The sequence below is a fragment of the Bactrocera oleae genome, chromosome 4, assembly GCF_042242935.1.
Source record: "Bactrocera oleae isolate idBacOlea1 chromosome 4, idBacOlea1, whole genome shotgun sequence".
In the NCBI taxonomy this organism is placed as follows: Eukaryota; Metazoa; Arthropoda; class Insecta; order Diptera; family Tephritidae; genus Bactrocera; species Bactrocera oleae.
The window spans coordinates 45832833-45845335 of NC_091538.1; the positions used below are offsets into that span (position 1 = coordinate 45832833).

General features: G+C 34.5%; 1 protein-coding gene across 12 annotated transcripts in view; it reads right to left on the bottom strand.

The window, feature by feature from the left end:
- Positions 1 to 12503, bottom strand: part of Trpm (transient receptor potential cation channel, subfamily M) — a 240780-nt gene that overhangs the window by 11540 nt on the left and 216737 nt on the right. For all 12 annotated transcript variants that reach the window (XM_070108438.1, XM_070108439.1, XM_070108437.1 and 9 more), the window contains 4 exons: positions 5915 to 6014; positions 2648 to 2769; positions 2255 to 2378; positions 698 to 930 (listed from right to left, as the gene is read on the bottom strand). In XM_070108438.1, the coding sequence (XP_069964539.1) occupies positions 698 to 930; positions 2255 to 2378; positions 2648 to 2769; positions 5915 to 6014 (579 nt within the window). The remainder of the gene's footprint in view (positions 1 to 697; positions 931 to 2254; positions 2379 to 2647; positions 2770 to 5914; positions 6015 to 12503) is intronic.

Consider the following 12503-nt stretch of genomic DNA (forward strand, 5'->3'; position numbering starts at 1 on the left):
TATATATTTAGTTTGTTTACATTACCCAAAAGGAAAGCCTATAAAATATGGTATACATATGTACATATATAGAAATGATCAGCGTGACGAGCTGAGTCAATTTTGCCGTTTCCGTCCACCCGGTCTATATATATGTGAAATAGTCCCATGTTCTTTTCTCACCAAGAAGGCACTCATTTGTCGCAACCGCCAATATCGGACAACTATTGCATATACGAGTAGCTGTCATACAAACTGATCGATCCAACTTAAGTCCTTTTAGTTATATCCGAGGCATCGCTACAATCTTCTAAAATATAGCTATAACCATTTAAACTGGCCGATCAAAATTTAGATATAGATTTTTTTATACACTTTTCTGCTATAAAAAATGAATATGTAAAGGGTATTATAGCGAAAAAAAATATAAAATTATAGAACTCTCTCTTTTTCGGGATACATATGATCGCTGAAGAGGATGAAATCAGTATAGATTCAAGAGTTGCTGTTGCGAACGAAAAAAAAAGTCCACAAAACAATTTTTGATGAACGCATAATGAAGTTGATCAAGATAGCGAAAAGATAGTTGGCTCGTAGTAGTTGTTCATAGCATCCGAAAATATAGCTGATTACAATACAACCAACAACAAGTGGCTAGTCGCAGAACCTTTACTATAAATATGTATATTTATATAGAATAACTCTAATTTTTACTCACCTGCACAGTGGCTGTTTGCACATTCTCCTTTTGGTTAATATCTTCGATCTTTTGTGCCAATATTTCAACACGTTCGGTTGTGTTCTTAACACGTTCATCAGTCGATTGATTCAATATGATTTCCTGTTCGTGGAAGAAACCCTCCACACACTCCTCTTCGAAGTCATACAAACGCTCCATATCATCCTTTTCCAGGAACAATTTTAAGCCATTGTCACGTTGTACCTCCAATCCTAATGGCGAGTTGATATTATTTATATTTCGTTGGTGTTGTTGTTGTTGTTGCATAAACGATTGTGTGTTTCGGTGAGTGGCAGCAGATGTGCAGCAATATCCATTTCAGGTTAGTTGAAGGGTTGTTGTTGTTGAAGAGTTGTTTTTGTTTTTGTAGCAACATTTATTGAAGTTATTAAAAGTGTGCAGCGCCGTTATTGACGGATTTTGTTGTAAATTACACATATATTAAAGGTTTTTCGGGTTTCCATCGGTGTCATCGAGGGTATTCGTAAAATGTTTAGGGTTTCAGCGAGGTAAAGCGCCATTTTGACGATGACGCAACAACAGTTGTTGAGAATTGCAGTTGTTTAAAACAAATACAAGAATATTTCATCAGTTTTTTTGATGCAATGCAAATTCGGGCGGAAATATATAGTTTGGATGAACAACAATACGCATATACATATGTAGTATGTTTGTATTTAGGTATATATATATGTGTATGTGTGCATGCATGTCATGTGTTCCATGTGATTGAGCAGATGTAGCCAATGGTGTCATCATCATAACAGTCATCGGTGATCAACGTTGTCATCGAGCGCAAGAGCAACAACAACAAAGGTGTGGCAAACAATGATGAACCAACGAGTTAGAGGGTGGTGGTAGTGTGGTGAGTAGCCAATATAGGTATATGTGTGTTATAGATATGGTGCAGTGTGCAATTTGGAGTGATGTGACATGCATGACCAGGCGCATATGGCACAAATGACAATTGTGATATGCAATAACAGCAAAATCGATTGCAATTTTCCAAAACCATTGGCAATGAAATGTAATTGTGCAATACATATGCATTTATATATTATGTATGTATATATGTGTATATATTCCATAATTTTTTTAACATTAAGATAAATGTTTTTGTTATTTTTTTTTTCAAATTTAATATTTGCATGTGTTGATGTTTTTGATGCCATAATTTTTTTGGTATAATTTTGTTAGTATTTCAGTTTTTGTTTTTTATAATTTAGTTGTTTTTGTTTTTTTTTTCACAAGTTCAATTTCGTTCATACAACACATCCAATGTGGCAAGTAGGTGTTATGCATGATGTTTGTGGTGCAGTGCATTTTTGTTGTTGTTATCATTTATATTAGACGTTTGTATGTATGTATATATGTGTACGAGTATGTGTGAATGCGTTTAACAGCCATGTACGACACCGTTAACGGCAGCGCAATAATGGAAAAAAATATATAGAAATATTATTTTAGTTAATTATATTCAAGCGTTAGTATAAAACTCACAGGGAATAAAATTTAATTTTCTCATCCCTCTCTCACCTTTCGCTTTGCGTATACAATACTTGAGCAGCGAGTAGAAATGGCAGAGCGCGATGAAGGGTGGCGGCAGCACGGGCTTCTGTTGGTACTCCATGACGACGGTGAAGCGTTGAAACATCCAAACCTATATAACATTCAACAACAACGTGTATATGTGTGCAACCACAACAAAGTAGCCATTAGTAGCCACCAATAGTCCAACAGACGCCCCGGCAGCCATAAAGCGCCATGTGGCAAGTAGCAGCAGCAACGCAGCAGCAACAGTTGAATTGGTTGGATTGACGCAGGAGACATAAAGAAAGAGATAAAAAATTTGCATACGATTTTCATTAATTTTAAGTTTTACAAAGAACAGTTATGCTACATAAATCTCAGTGGTGTTATGGGACGCACCTGATGTGAAACCGAGTTTACTTCGTTGAAAATGTTATTGAAGACGGCAATCAGTAGATTAATTAGCAGAATGTTGGCAATCAACAGGTACATTGCCATTATGATCGGTGTCACCCAGTGGCCTGAAGTGAGAAAAATATAGATAGATATTAGGTCAACACCGAGGAATTGGTTAAAATACAAGAAATACTAATGAAAATAAGTCCATTATTTTTGCATAAAATTCAAAGTTTTATTTAGCATAGTTAGCATGATCCGATTTAGGTTATATAAGCACCATTTTGTTCGATATTTCATTGTCGTTTGGAAGTAATTTTATAATGTAACTCTCACATAAATTCACGTCCCTATTAGCAAAAACTGGGGCAATGGATTCTTACCATTCTCTCTTGAGGCGAATTTTCTTCAAAATTATTTACCATAGACAGGGACAAATAATAATCACTTTGTGCCAGGTACCGACTATAAGGTGAATAAATAAGAACCTCGCAACCAAGCTCGCTCAGATTATAGCTAGTCACTATCGATTAGTGTTGCCTGGTGTTGTCCTCATAAGGCACAATTTCTCTTCTATTGACCTATGCTGGATGCTTATAGGCAATTTCTTCTCTTAGCCGGTCTAATTCTTAGCAGTTCACTAAACGAAGTTAAAGCTTTTTTTTTTTTTTTGTTACTGTAAAATTCATTGTTTTTGACGTTTGTTTTAATAAGTTAGCGCACCTTTATTAATAGTGTTATTTTGGGTATTTGGGTCGATTTATGGGGTTTAGAGAATTTATCAACTGATCAATCTTCAGTTACCACAACACGCTAAGCTAGCTGTAAGCTTTTTGATGTATTATTATATATGTATGTATAATAAGATATCTTACTGATTTATACGGGACAAAGTCAAACCGACTTATGGTACATATATTTATATGAAGCCCAGGGGAAAACATTAATAATGACTATATACGATAATTTTTTTGGTAATAAGTATAAGTTCTATGTTTTGTTTGGATATATTGATACTTGATTTCTCTCCAGTAAGCAAATGAAAGACCACATATCGTTACAGGGAAAGTAGTTATTTTATAAAATCGTGTAAGATTTCATCAATTTTTGAAAAGTGTCAAAAGTGAATTATTTTATAATAAAAGCACAATGGTGATGAGATTATTGAGATGATCTATATGAGTATATACTACTCTTGTCAGTATAAAATTACAATTTCACATTTCTGTCGTTGTTCTAAAGAGAGCAATAACAATATAAGTATTGTTCACGAATATAGTGAAATCTCGCCAATAACTTGATTTATTGATTGCGGCTACAGTCTAATGAAAAGTATTCACGCAATCCATAGTACATCCAGAAAACAGCTTTGACATAAAAATGAATGAATGAATATTTCATACAAGTTCAAAACTCAAGCAAAGGCCTCATTTTGGTCACAAAAAGGTACTATTGAGTAAGCAAACTTTTATTATACTCTCGCAACTTGCTGCTACAAAGTATAATAGTTTTGTTCACCTAACGGTTGTTTGTATCACCTAAAACTAATCGAGTTAGATATAGGGTTATGTATATATAAATGATCAGGATGAAGAGACGAGTTGAAATTCGGGTGACTGTCCGTCCATCTGTCCGTCCGTCCGTGCAAGCTGTAACTTGAGTAAAAAATGAGATATCTTTATGAAACTTGGTACCCATGTTTCTTGGTACCGTAAGACGGTCGGCATTGAAGACGGGCATAATCGGACCACTGCCACGCCCACAAAACCAAATAAATTGCCATAACTAAGCTCCGCAATAAGATACAAGACTGTTATTTGGTACACAGGATCACATTAAGAAGGGGCATCTGTAGTGTAATTTTTTTTTAAAGTGGGTGTGTTCCCACCGTTAATAAGTTTAATGTGCATATCTCCTAAACTGTTTTGGCACCTCCATCGACAGTGTGAAAATGGGTGAAATCGGGTGACAACCCCGCCCACTCCCCATATAACGGTACTGTTAAAAAATACTAAAAGCGCGATAAACCAAGCACTAAACACGCCAGAGACATTAAATTTTATCTCTAGGATGGTATGAGATGACTGTATAGGAACCGCGTTCAAAATTAGTCAGTGGGCGTGGCACCTCCCCCTTTTAGGTGAAAACCCATATCTTGGGATCTGATTAACCGATTTCTACCAAATTCGGTACATAGCATTCTTTTCATATCTCTATGTTATAGTGCGAAATCGGATTACAACCACGCCTATTTCCCATATAAAATCATTTTAAATTTCATCTGATTTTTTCACTTTCCAGTATGCAAATCAAGCAACAATGATTATATCGGCGTAAAACTTTGCGTGAATAATACGTTTAAAGTATGCCACTTTGTGACCAAAAATTATCTAAATTGAATTAAAACTGTTCAAGGCCCTAGGTACTGAATATGTGGACCCCAGTGCCTATAGTTGACTTTTTACCGCAAATATCGGTCGACGTAGAACAAGGCGGCAAGATCCACAAAGAAATCTAAAACGAGTATACCATTTGATTTTCCGAGAGTATAAAATGTTCGGTTACATCCGAAATTAGCCCTTCCTCACTTGTTTTTTATTAGAATGTACACTGTGCGATACTACAATATATTTGCGGCTTAATCAACATAAAGTTAGAAATGTCACAAAAAAATGTTTCCAAAAATATATTTATATGTATATTTTAAATAAATAATAATTATTATTATACTAATAATTAAATAAGTCATAGTTTAGTGCCACAAAAATCGGCAATCAAAAGATAGAGACAATCTTCGGATCGAATGCGTATTGTGGGATTTAAAGATATGGTATTACGAAAAAATGTATACCAGATATTCGTTGATAGCTTGACCAGTAGTGCAGCAAATAACTTCTTTATTTATTGAATCAAAATAAAAGAGTGAAAAACTCACGATATATGTGCAAGTATGTAGGTATGTATGCATACAAACATAGATGGTGCTGATGATTGTGAGGTTAATTGTGGGTTTAAACTCGTCTCATTTCTTCCTCTATCAAAATAAATTCTTCCTATTTTAATGTTCACTATTTTTACGTTTCTGTATATTAAAGCTGAAAAATTCCAACAAGTTTACTATCTTTCTCTAATTTCAATAAATATTTAAACAGAGATTAAACGAATAATTTGTCATACACCTGCACAGGATTATTTTTTCAACTATCCAAATCGTAGCAGTTAATTTCGAAAGGTGCAATAAACATTTCACATATTTCTAAATAAACTTACCAGTGGGACATGGCTTCTGATGTGGCTCCTCACCGCATGGTGGATCAATATCATCGGCGAACACTTCACCATACAACATGAAGTACGGCTGATAATAAACCTGTGAACGAATGAGAAGAAAGCGGACAGAAAAATAAATTAGTATTCTAAATGCAAAGTGACACGGGATTATAACGATTATGGCCGATGAGCCAGAGTCGAGAGAACGAGTAGAGCAGATAGACAATGACACAAATGCACGATTGCAGCACAACAAGAAGAAGACAACATAAATAACGATAGCTGCCGGGACGAGGAGAGATAAAGAGTGAAGGGAATAAGCAGTTGGAAGCAGAGATTTACACATAACCGGCACGTACAGAGCAGATACAGTTATTTTACAAATATACAACTACGAGTATATAACTCATCTAAAGAGTTGGTTATGCAATTTCATTAATTTATACATATTTACATTTATACATATAAACATAATGTATCCATTACAAATGAAAAAGTAAGTATAATAGTGGATAAGTCGAGATTTTTTTAAAAATACAGTCACACCTGAATAAGTGAGAACTGGGTAAGCGAGAAACCTCTATAAGTGAGAATAATTCTCAGGTCCCGAATTTTAACCTCTCAAAAACCTCTATGAGTGCGAAACAAAAATCTCAATAAGTGACAGTCGTTTTTCCCACTATGACCTCTATAACTAGAGCCTCTTTTGCATTTACCTACATATGTAATTGACAATTTTTTTATGTATGACTCATTCTTTTTTTTCCGGAATCAGGAACTATATTGTTTTCTTGTAATTCAAAGAGATAATATTTAACTGTATTAACTTATTTTTAATGCTCACTACAGTTCATAAATATCATTTGCAACGAACACAGCAGCTCTTACAACACTTTCAACAAACCTCTATAAACGAGAAAAAAATCGTGATCCCTTGAACTCTCTTTCAACCAGATTTGACTGTATATCGATTAAAGTACTCGTATTTTTTTTCTTTCAAATCGTAGCCAATCGCAACTGCCGTTAGGTGCTTCGCTGCAGTTAACGTTAGTTTATTGATAGTTATAGTGAATGCAAAGTAAATTAACGAGCAAAGCATCAGCACTAATGAAATCAAAATGAAGAAATGCTGAGAGCAGACGCTCAAATCAATCAACTGTCCAAGTTCATTAATTTATTTTTTCGCTAGCACGGATATTGTATAACATTCTGCGAAGGGCTATGGGTCTAGGTGTATTAAAATTTCTATATTTGTACATATAATATAATATATTTTTTCTTTCTTTGCCTGATTTGCCTCGTAAGCGTTAAATGAGGTGTAATGATGGATTGACACATAAATGGACTTTTATTGGCTTGCAGTAAATTAATTTTGACCATTTATTTAATTACGAATGTTGGTATTAGGAAAAGCTGCGAAAAATTACCAAGAAAATAAATGTAAGCTAAAATCATCGACTTGCGCAATGAATCTCTGTGATATTCAAAATCTAGACTAACCCTTAGCATGGGAATATTAGTCCTTAGAACTTAAATCCACCACTTGTTATATGGAAATATCAAATAAAGAAGGATTCTTCTGCCACAATGAGAAAGAATTTTTGTTCTTTTCTTAATTTTAAAGCCATGTATAAGAATACACTAAAAACCATGCACTAAAAAATATCCTTGTTGAGATAAGGTAAGCGAATGAGTTAAAAATAGAAAATCTCCCTTTTTTTCTATTTTTTTTAAATGGTTGTTTTAGTCGATTTTATTATACCTTTCACTGCCTTCGTTGTCGATTTGAAACGCATGATGAAAACGAGTTTTTCTCTAATTGGTTTAATCGGTTTTTTGACAGTTGCAAACTTGACTGAGCAACAGCAAAACAATTTTCAAAAGCGATGACTTCTCGCCAGTCAATAGTAAACCAAATATAAACCATTTAGTAAAGATATCTATCTGATCAAAATTGACTCCGACTGGTATATTTTTATGTTGGTGTGAAGTTTGTCACACACACACATGTCAAATAGTGAGTGTTTGGCAGCTGTTTATTTACTTTGCGAAAAGTGTGTTTGGGTGATTTATACCATGGGCAGTTTGCTTGAAATTTTGTATGTCCGATGTAATCACGGCTATGGCTAATCGTTGAAAATGTTGCAGAACATAAATATCTGCGAGGCACAAAGGATTCAGTGAAGTTCGAGAAGTTATCGAAAACTTGCCTGATGCGAGCCATGCATTCACCTCCGTTCATGACGATAACATCGAAAAAGTTAAAGAAACAGTGGTTGAAAATCGTCGTGTGGGCATCAGAGAGATAACAGAGCATCCCAATATCACTTATGGATCGACTCAACACATTTTGGTTAATGTTTTGGGTATGGATCTTATCAATGCTAGACTCATACCAAAAAGCTTGAATGCGCTGTCTCATTCTAGCATGATTGGGACGTACTTTTTGGCTAAACACAAAATGAAGGTCATCGCCCAGCCACCGTATTCTCCAGATTTGGTTCCCTGTGACTTTTTTTTCTAATTTTCAAACTCAAAAATCTGCTTAGGGCACCGCGCCATGAGTCCATTGAAGCCATTAAAAGCATATATGCAGAACAGGCTTATAACAAGTGCATGGAAAATATAATTAAGCATTGGCATGCTGGTACTCGTATTGTTTCAAAAGGAGCCTATTTTCAAGGTAATAATGTAAAAATAGGGGAAAATGTAATTTTTTTATCAGCTCTTGAAATTTGATCAAAAGAATGCCTGGATTATAAAAAAAAGTTTAAAACAAAAATGGACATGTGACATTCTATTTTCGACATATGCGCGTTATGTGGTTCTCACAAAGCAAAGAATAGCCTATGAGCTGTCGCCGAAATGCATGAATTCAATAAGGTACGGAAGAAAGCTGAATTCATTTCACAACAGACTTTGCATATGCTCAAAAGTTGCTAGATTTTTAATCTTCGCAAAATGATTCAGCTACCAAAAGTTTGGATCGCTTCTTATTGCTAGTGAAATTCAATTTTTTAAGCTAAAGACAACTGTGTGATAGATTAAAAAGAAAACAATTAGTATCACTTGTACACAATTTTCCTTTATTTCCTTCTTTCTTGTCATCTCAGCGAACTGTCCACAGTCGTCTATTGTTATAAAGTCAGGTATTACCAAAACTGAGGTTCCCCAGCGTTGTAAAAAAGGTACATAATATATGTAGGTATGTGTTTCATATATGTGTATATATTACTTGAACACCTTTAAATATTGCTATCATAAAGACAAAGTACTCAACAACTGCATTAACATAATTCATGCAAAAATCACAAACCGACTAGCGCCAACAAATGAAAACATTCAACAGAAGGAGCGGAAAGTAAAACTAACCAAAAAAAAAGAAAACAAAATAGAGAGACAGGAAAATCAAACAACTTGTAGCGCTGAAAGTAAAAGCGTCAAAGAACAGTTAACAAGGAATATTTATGAACTTTTGCTTACTAAAAAGCGTTGACGCAGTAAAAGGAAACAAAAAAACCGAAAAAGTGAAAAATGACATTGCGAAAATATGACAAATGATAAAAGAAAATCAGAAAAAGGTTCACTGAAAGAAAAGAATAGAAATAAAAGCTGATTCAGGCTTAGCAAATGGTAGACCATAGTTGAGTAAAGAGGAAAGGAGGGAAACGGGTGACAAAAAATTATGACCGTAAAATGTAAATTTTATTGAAACAATGGCAACAAGTTCAGAAACTTCTAAAAAATGAAGACAATAAAACGAAATCAGAGATACTCGTACAGAAGCGTTCAGGCTTTCTACAGTCTATATAGATAACAAAACATGCAGACACTCCGTTAAATGATGAAAGCTGCGGTCGAAAGCTTAAACGATGCGTGTACGAAAGCACGTTTCTACAACAAAAGCAAAATATATGGAAATTTTTAAATAAATCAGCGCAAGTGGACATAAATAATTTTCGTTGGTAAGTGAGTGTGTAGCTGTGTTTATGTAGTTGTGGAAATATAGAGAAGGTGGTAGAGTAGGCGGTAGTGAAAGCAAATAGCAAAAAAAAAAGTTAACAAGACATTAAACTATACATACATATACATAGAAATTCATAATAGAGTACACACATACATATTTACGAGTAAGATTTCAACTCATAGATGAGCTAGTTAGTAGAGGATTTCAAGTTTCTTTGCATCAATTTCACACAGTTGGTTTGGCGATTGCATGCAAAAGCTTTACAGTTATAAACAATTTATTAATTTTTTTATATATGTCAAAATAAGATTTTTAGATTTTTACTAAATGTTGCAGTTGGTGCAACAAAATCACACAATATCCATGACATTATGCTCACTATTATTTGGGTCCACATTTGCGTTAAGAACCTGCTAATGGGGTTTCAAACAATTTGAGGCAGTCGATGTCTTATATTAGCGCTCAAATTGGTGAGAAGGATCTCACCGGTTACTGGTATCGCAGCGAATCTAAATACTCAGTTTCTGCAAGAAAAACTACCCTGACCCGCACCCAGTATATATATTTGTATATTGTATTTTATAATGAGCTAGAAGTTGTCAGTATGTTATAGTAGTTATGTTCATATATAATCAGCGTTCACTGCTAAAGGACCTCACCAAAAGTGTGGTTGATAAAAAAAAGCTAATGATTTCCGTGAATTTTTATATATTTTTAAATATTTTGAAATCACTATTACAAGATTCTGGGGAAATATAAGATTTTACAATGTAGTGAACTCGTTTGCTCAAAATATGTTTTCATATTCTCGATAGCGAATTAAACACTCTAATATAAACCTTCGATTCGTCACTACCAAAGCTCCACAGCTCGTGTATATTCATTCAACCCGATATTCAAATGGTAAGATAGATTTTAAGCCCGTCTTCTTAGTTATACATTTCATATTCTCAATTTAAATACTAAGTCCCTAACTGATCGCAATATCGTTATAATTTAGTCATGCCTTCATACAATTGAAGAAAGAATTGGATATTTTTTCGCTTTTTTTTTGTTTTGATGGCAACCATGTTCGCATTATGTATCTTTATCGTATACTCTGAAATGCCTGTATATACACAAACAAGAACCTTACTTTTTTTGGATATGGATCTGATATTTCGAACAAGTTTTTTTCTTCCCTAGAGGTTGCTCATTTGCCGGTACTTGCCATGCAATCTGAATGATCGGAATCAAGTTCTTGTATGCAAGACTATTTGGCAAGATATCTTCAAGAAATTTGGCATAGATTTTTTTCCAAAGCAACGGTACAATTTCAGCAGGAATTGCTTAGATCGGACCACTATAGCATATAGCTGCCATACTCCGACCGATTAAAATCAAGTTCTTGTATGGAATCTCTATCCACTGGAGAGTTCAATTATAATATATGTAACGCATATTGGTATATTGGTAGTATTTTGTAGTTAGCAAAGTGGAGTTCGACAAAAATTGTAAATGAACTAATAATATAGCAGGGAGTGACAAGTTAAGACTTCAGTTAGGAGAAGCTATTTGGTTTTATAAGCTCTATAACTTTATACTTGTATGTTCAGGCGCTCTATATAAACATAGTACACACAAAGGTATAAACATATCTACATACATACATATGTAAGTACCGTTAAGCACAACATAAAAGTTTACGCAAGGCATAAATAATCGAAAATAGGGGACAGAGAAAGAAAACAAAGGAGAAAACCGCTAATTCAAATACACATTAAAAAAGACATTGGCGTTCCGCTAATAGACAATAGACGATCATTAAATAATGATTACACAACTAAGTATGATTATAATAATTCTTTGTTCTTTTTTTGTCAGCTTGCATATGGACATATGTATGTATTTAGCAAACCAGCGATCTATGGGATCTAGGGATTATTATCTGTGTACATTTGTCAAATTGCCGCTCAGGGTGTTCAGAATGTCGGATTTGGGCAAATTTGGCGCTGACTGTGGTATAGCTGACGATGTTGTTGTTGTTGTAGTTGTAGATGTGGTAGTGCTTGTAGTTGTTGTAGCCGATGAAGAACGATGTAAGCCGCCCTGTCCATAACCCGGTATGCGAGCATTATGCGAACGACTATTATGACCCAGGGCGCCCAGGAAGCCGGGCGCAATAATCGAACCGGCGATCAACTGGCGTGCAAGAGCGTGTGAGAGCATGACAGTGTGAGCATAAGAGGAATGTCGGTGCGAGAATGAGTGTGTATTCGTTTATGCGTGATTGTATGCGTGTAGGGCGTGTGTAGGTATTAGGGCAGTGCAAAATTTTAGAGTTTAATGGTTTCAAAATAAAAATGAAAATGTGTGCAATTTTTTTTACATGTTTGTGTGTGCGTGTGTGAATGAGCGTTAGTTGTGTTTTTATATAAGTGTTTTTTAGGTTTCAATTGTTGTTGGCAATATTGACAAAAGACAAGAAGAATTAAAAGCAGAAACGATGGAAAGAGAAAATACAAGATCAATATACGCTGCTCGCTTTCTTCAACTATTAAATATATGTATGTTTATATAGCATGTGACATATACGTATGTATGTACATGGTTGCTTGTTAGTCTGCAAATTATTAGCTTTAT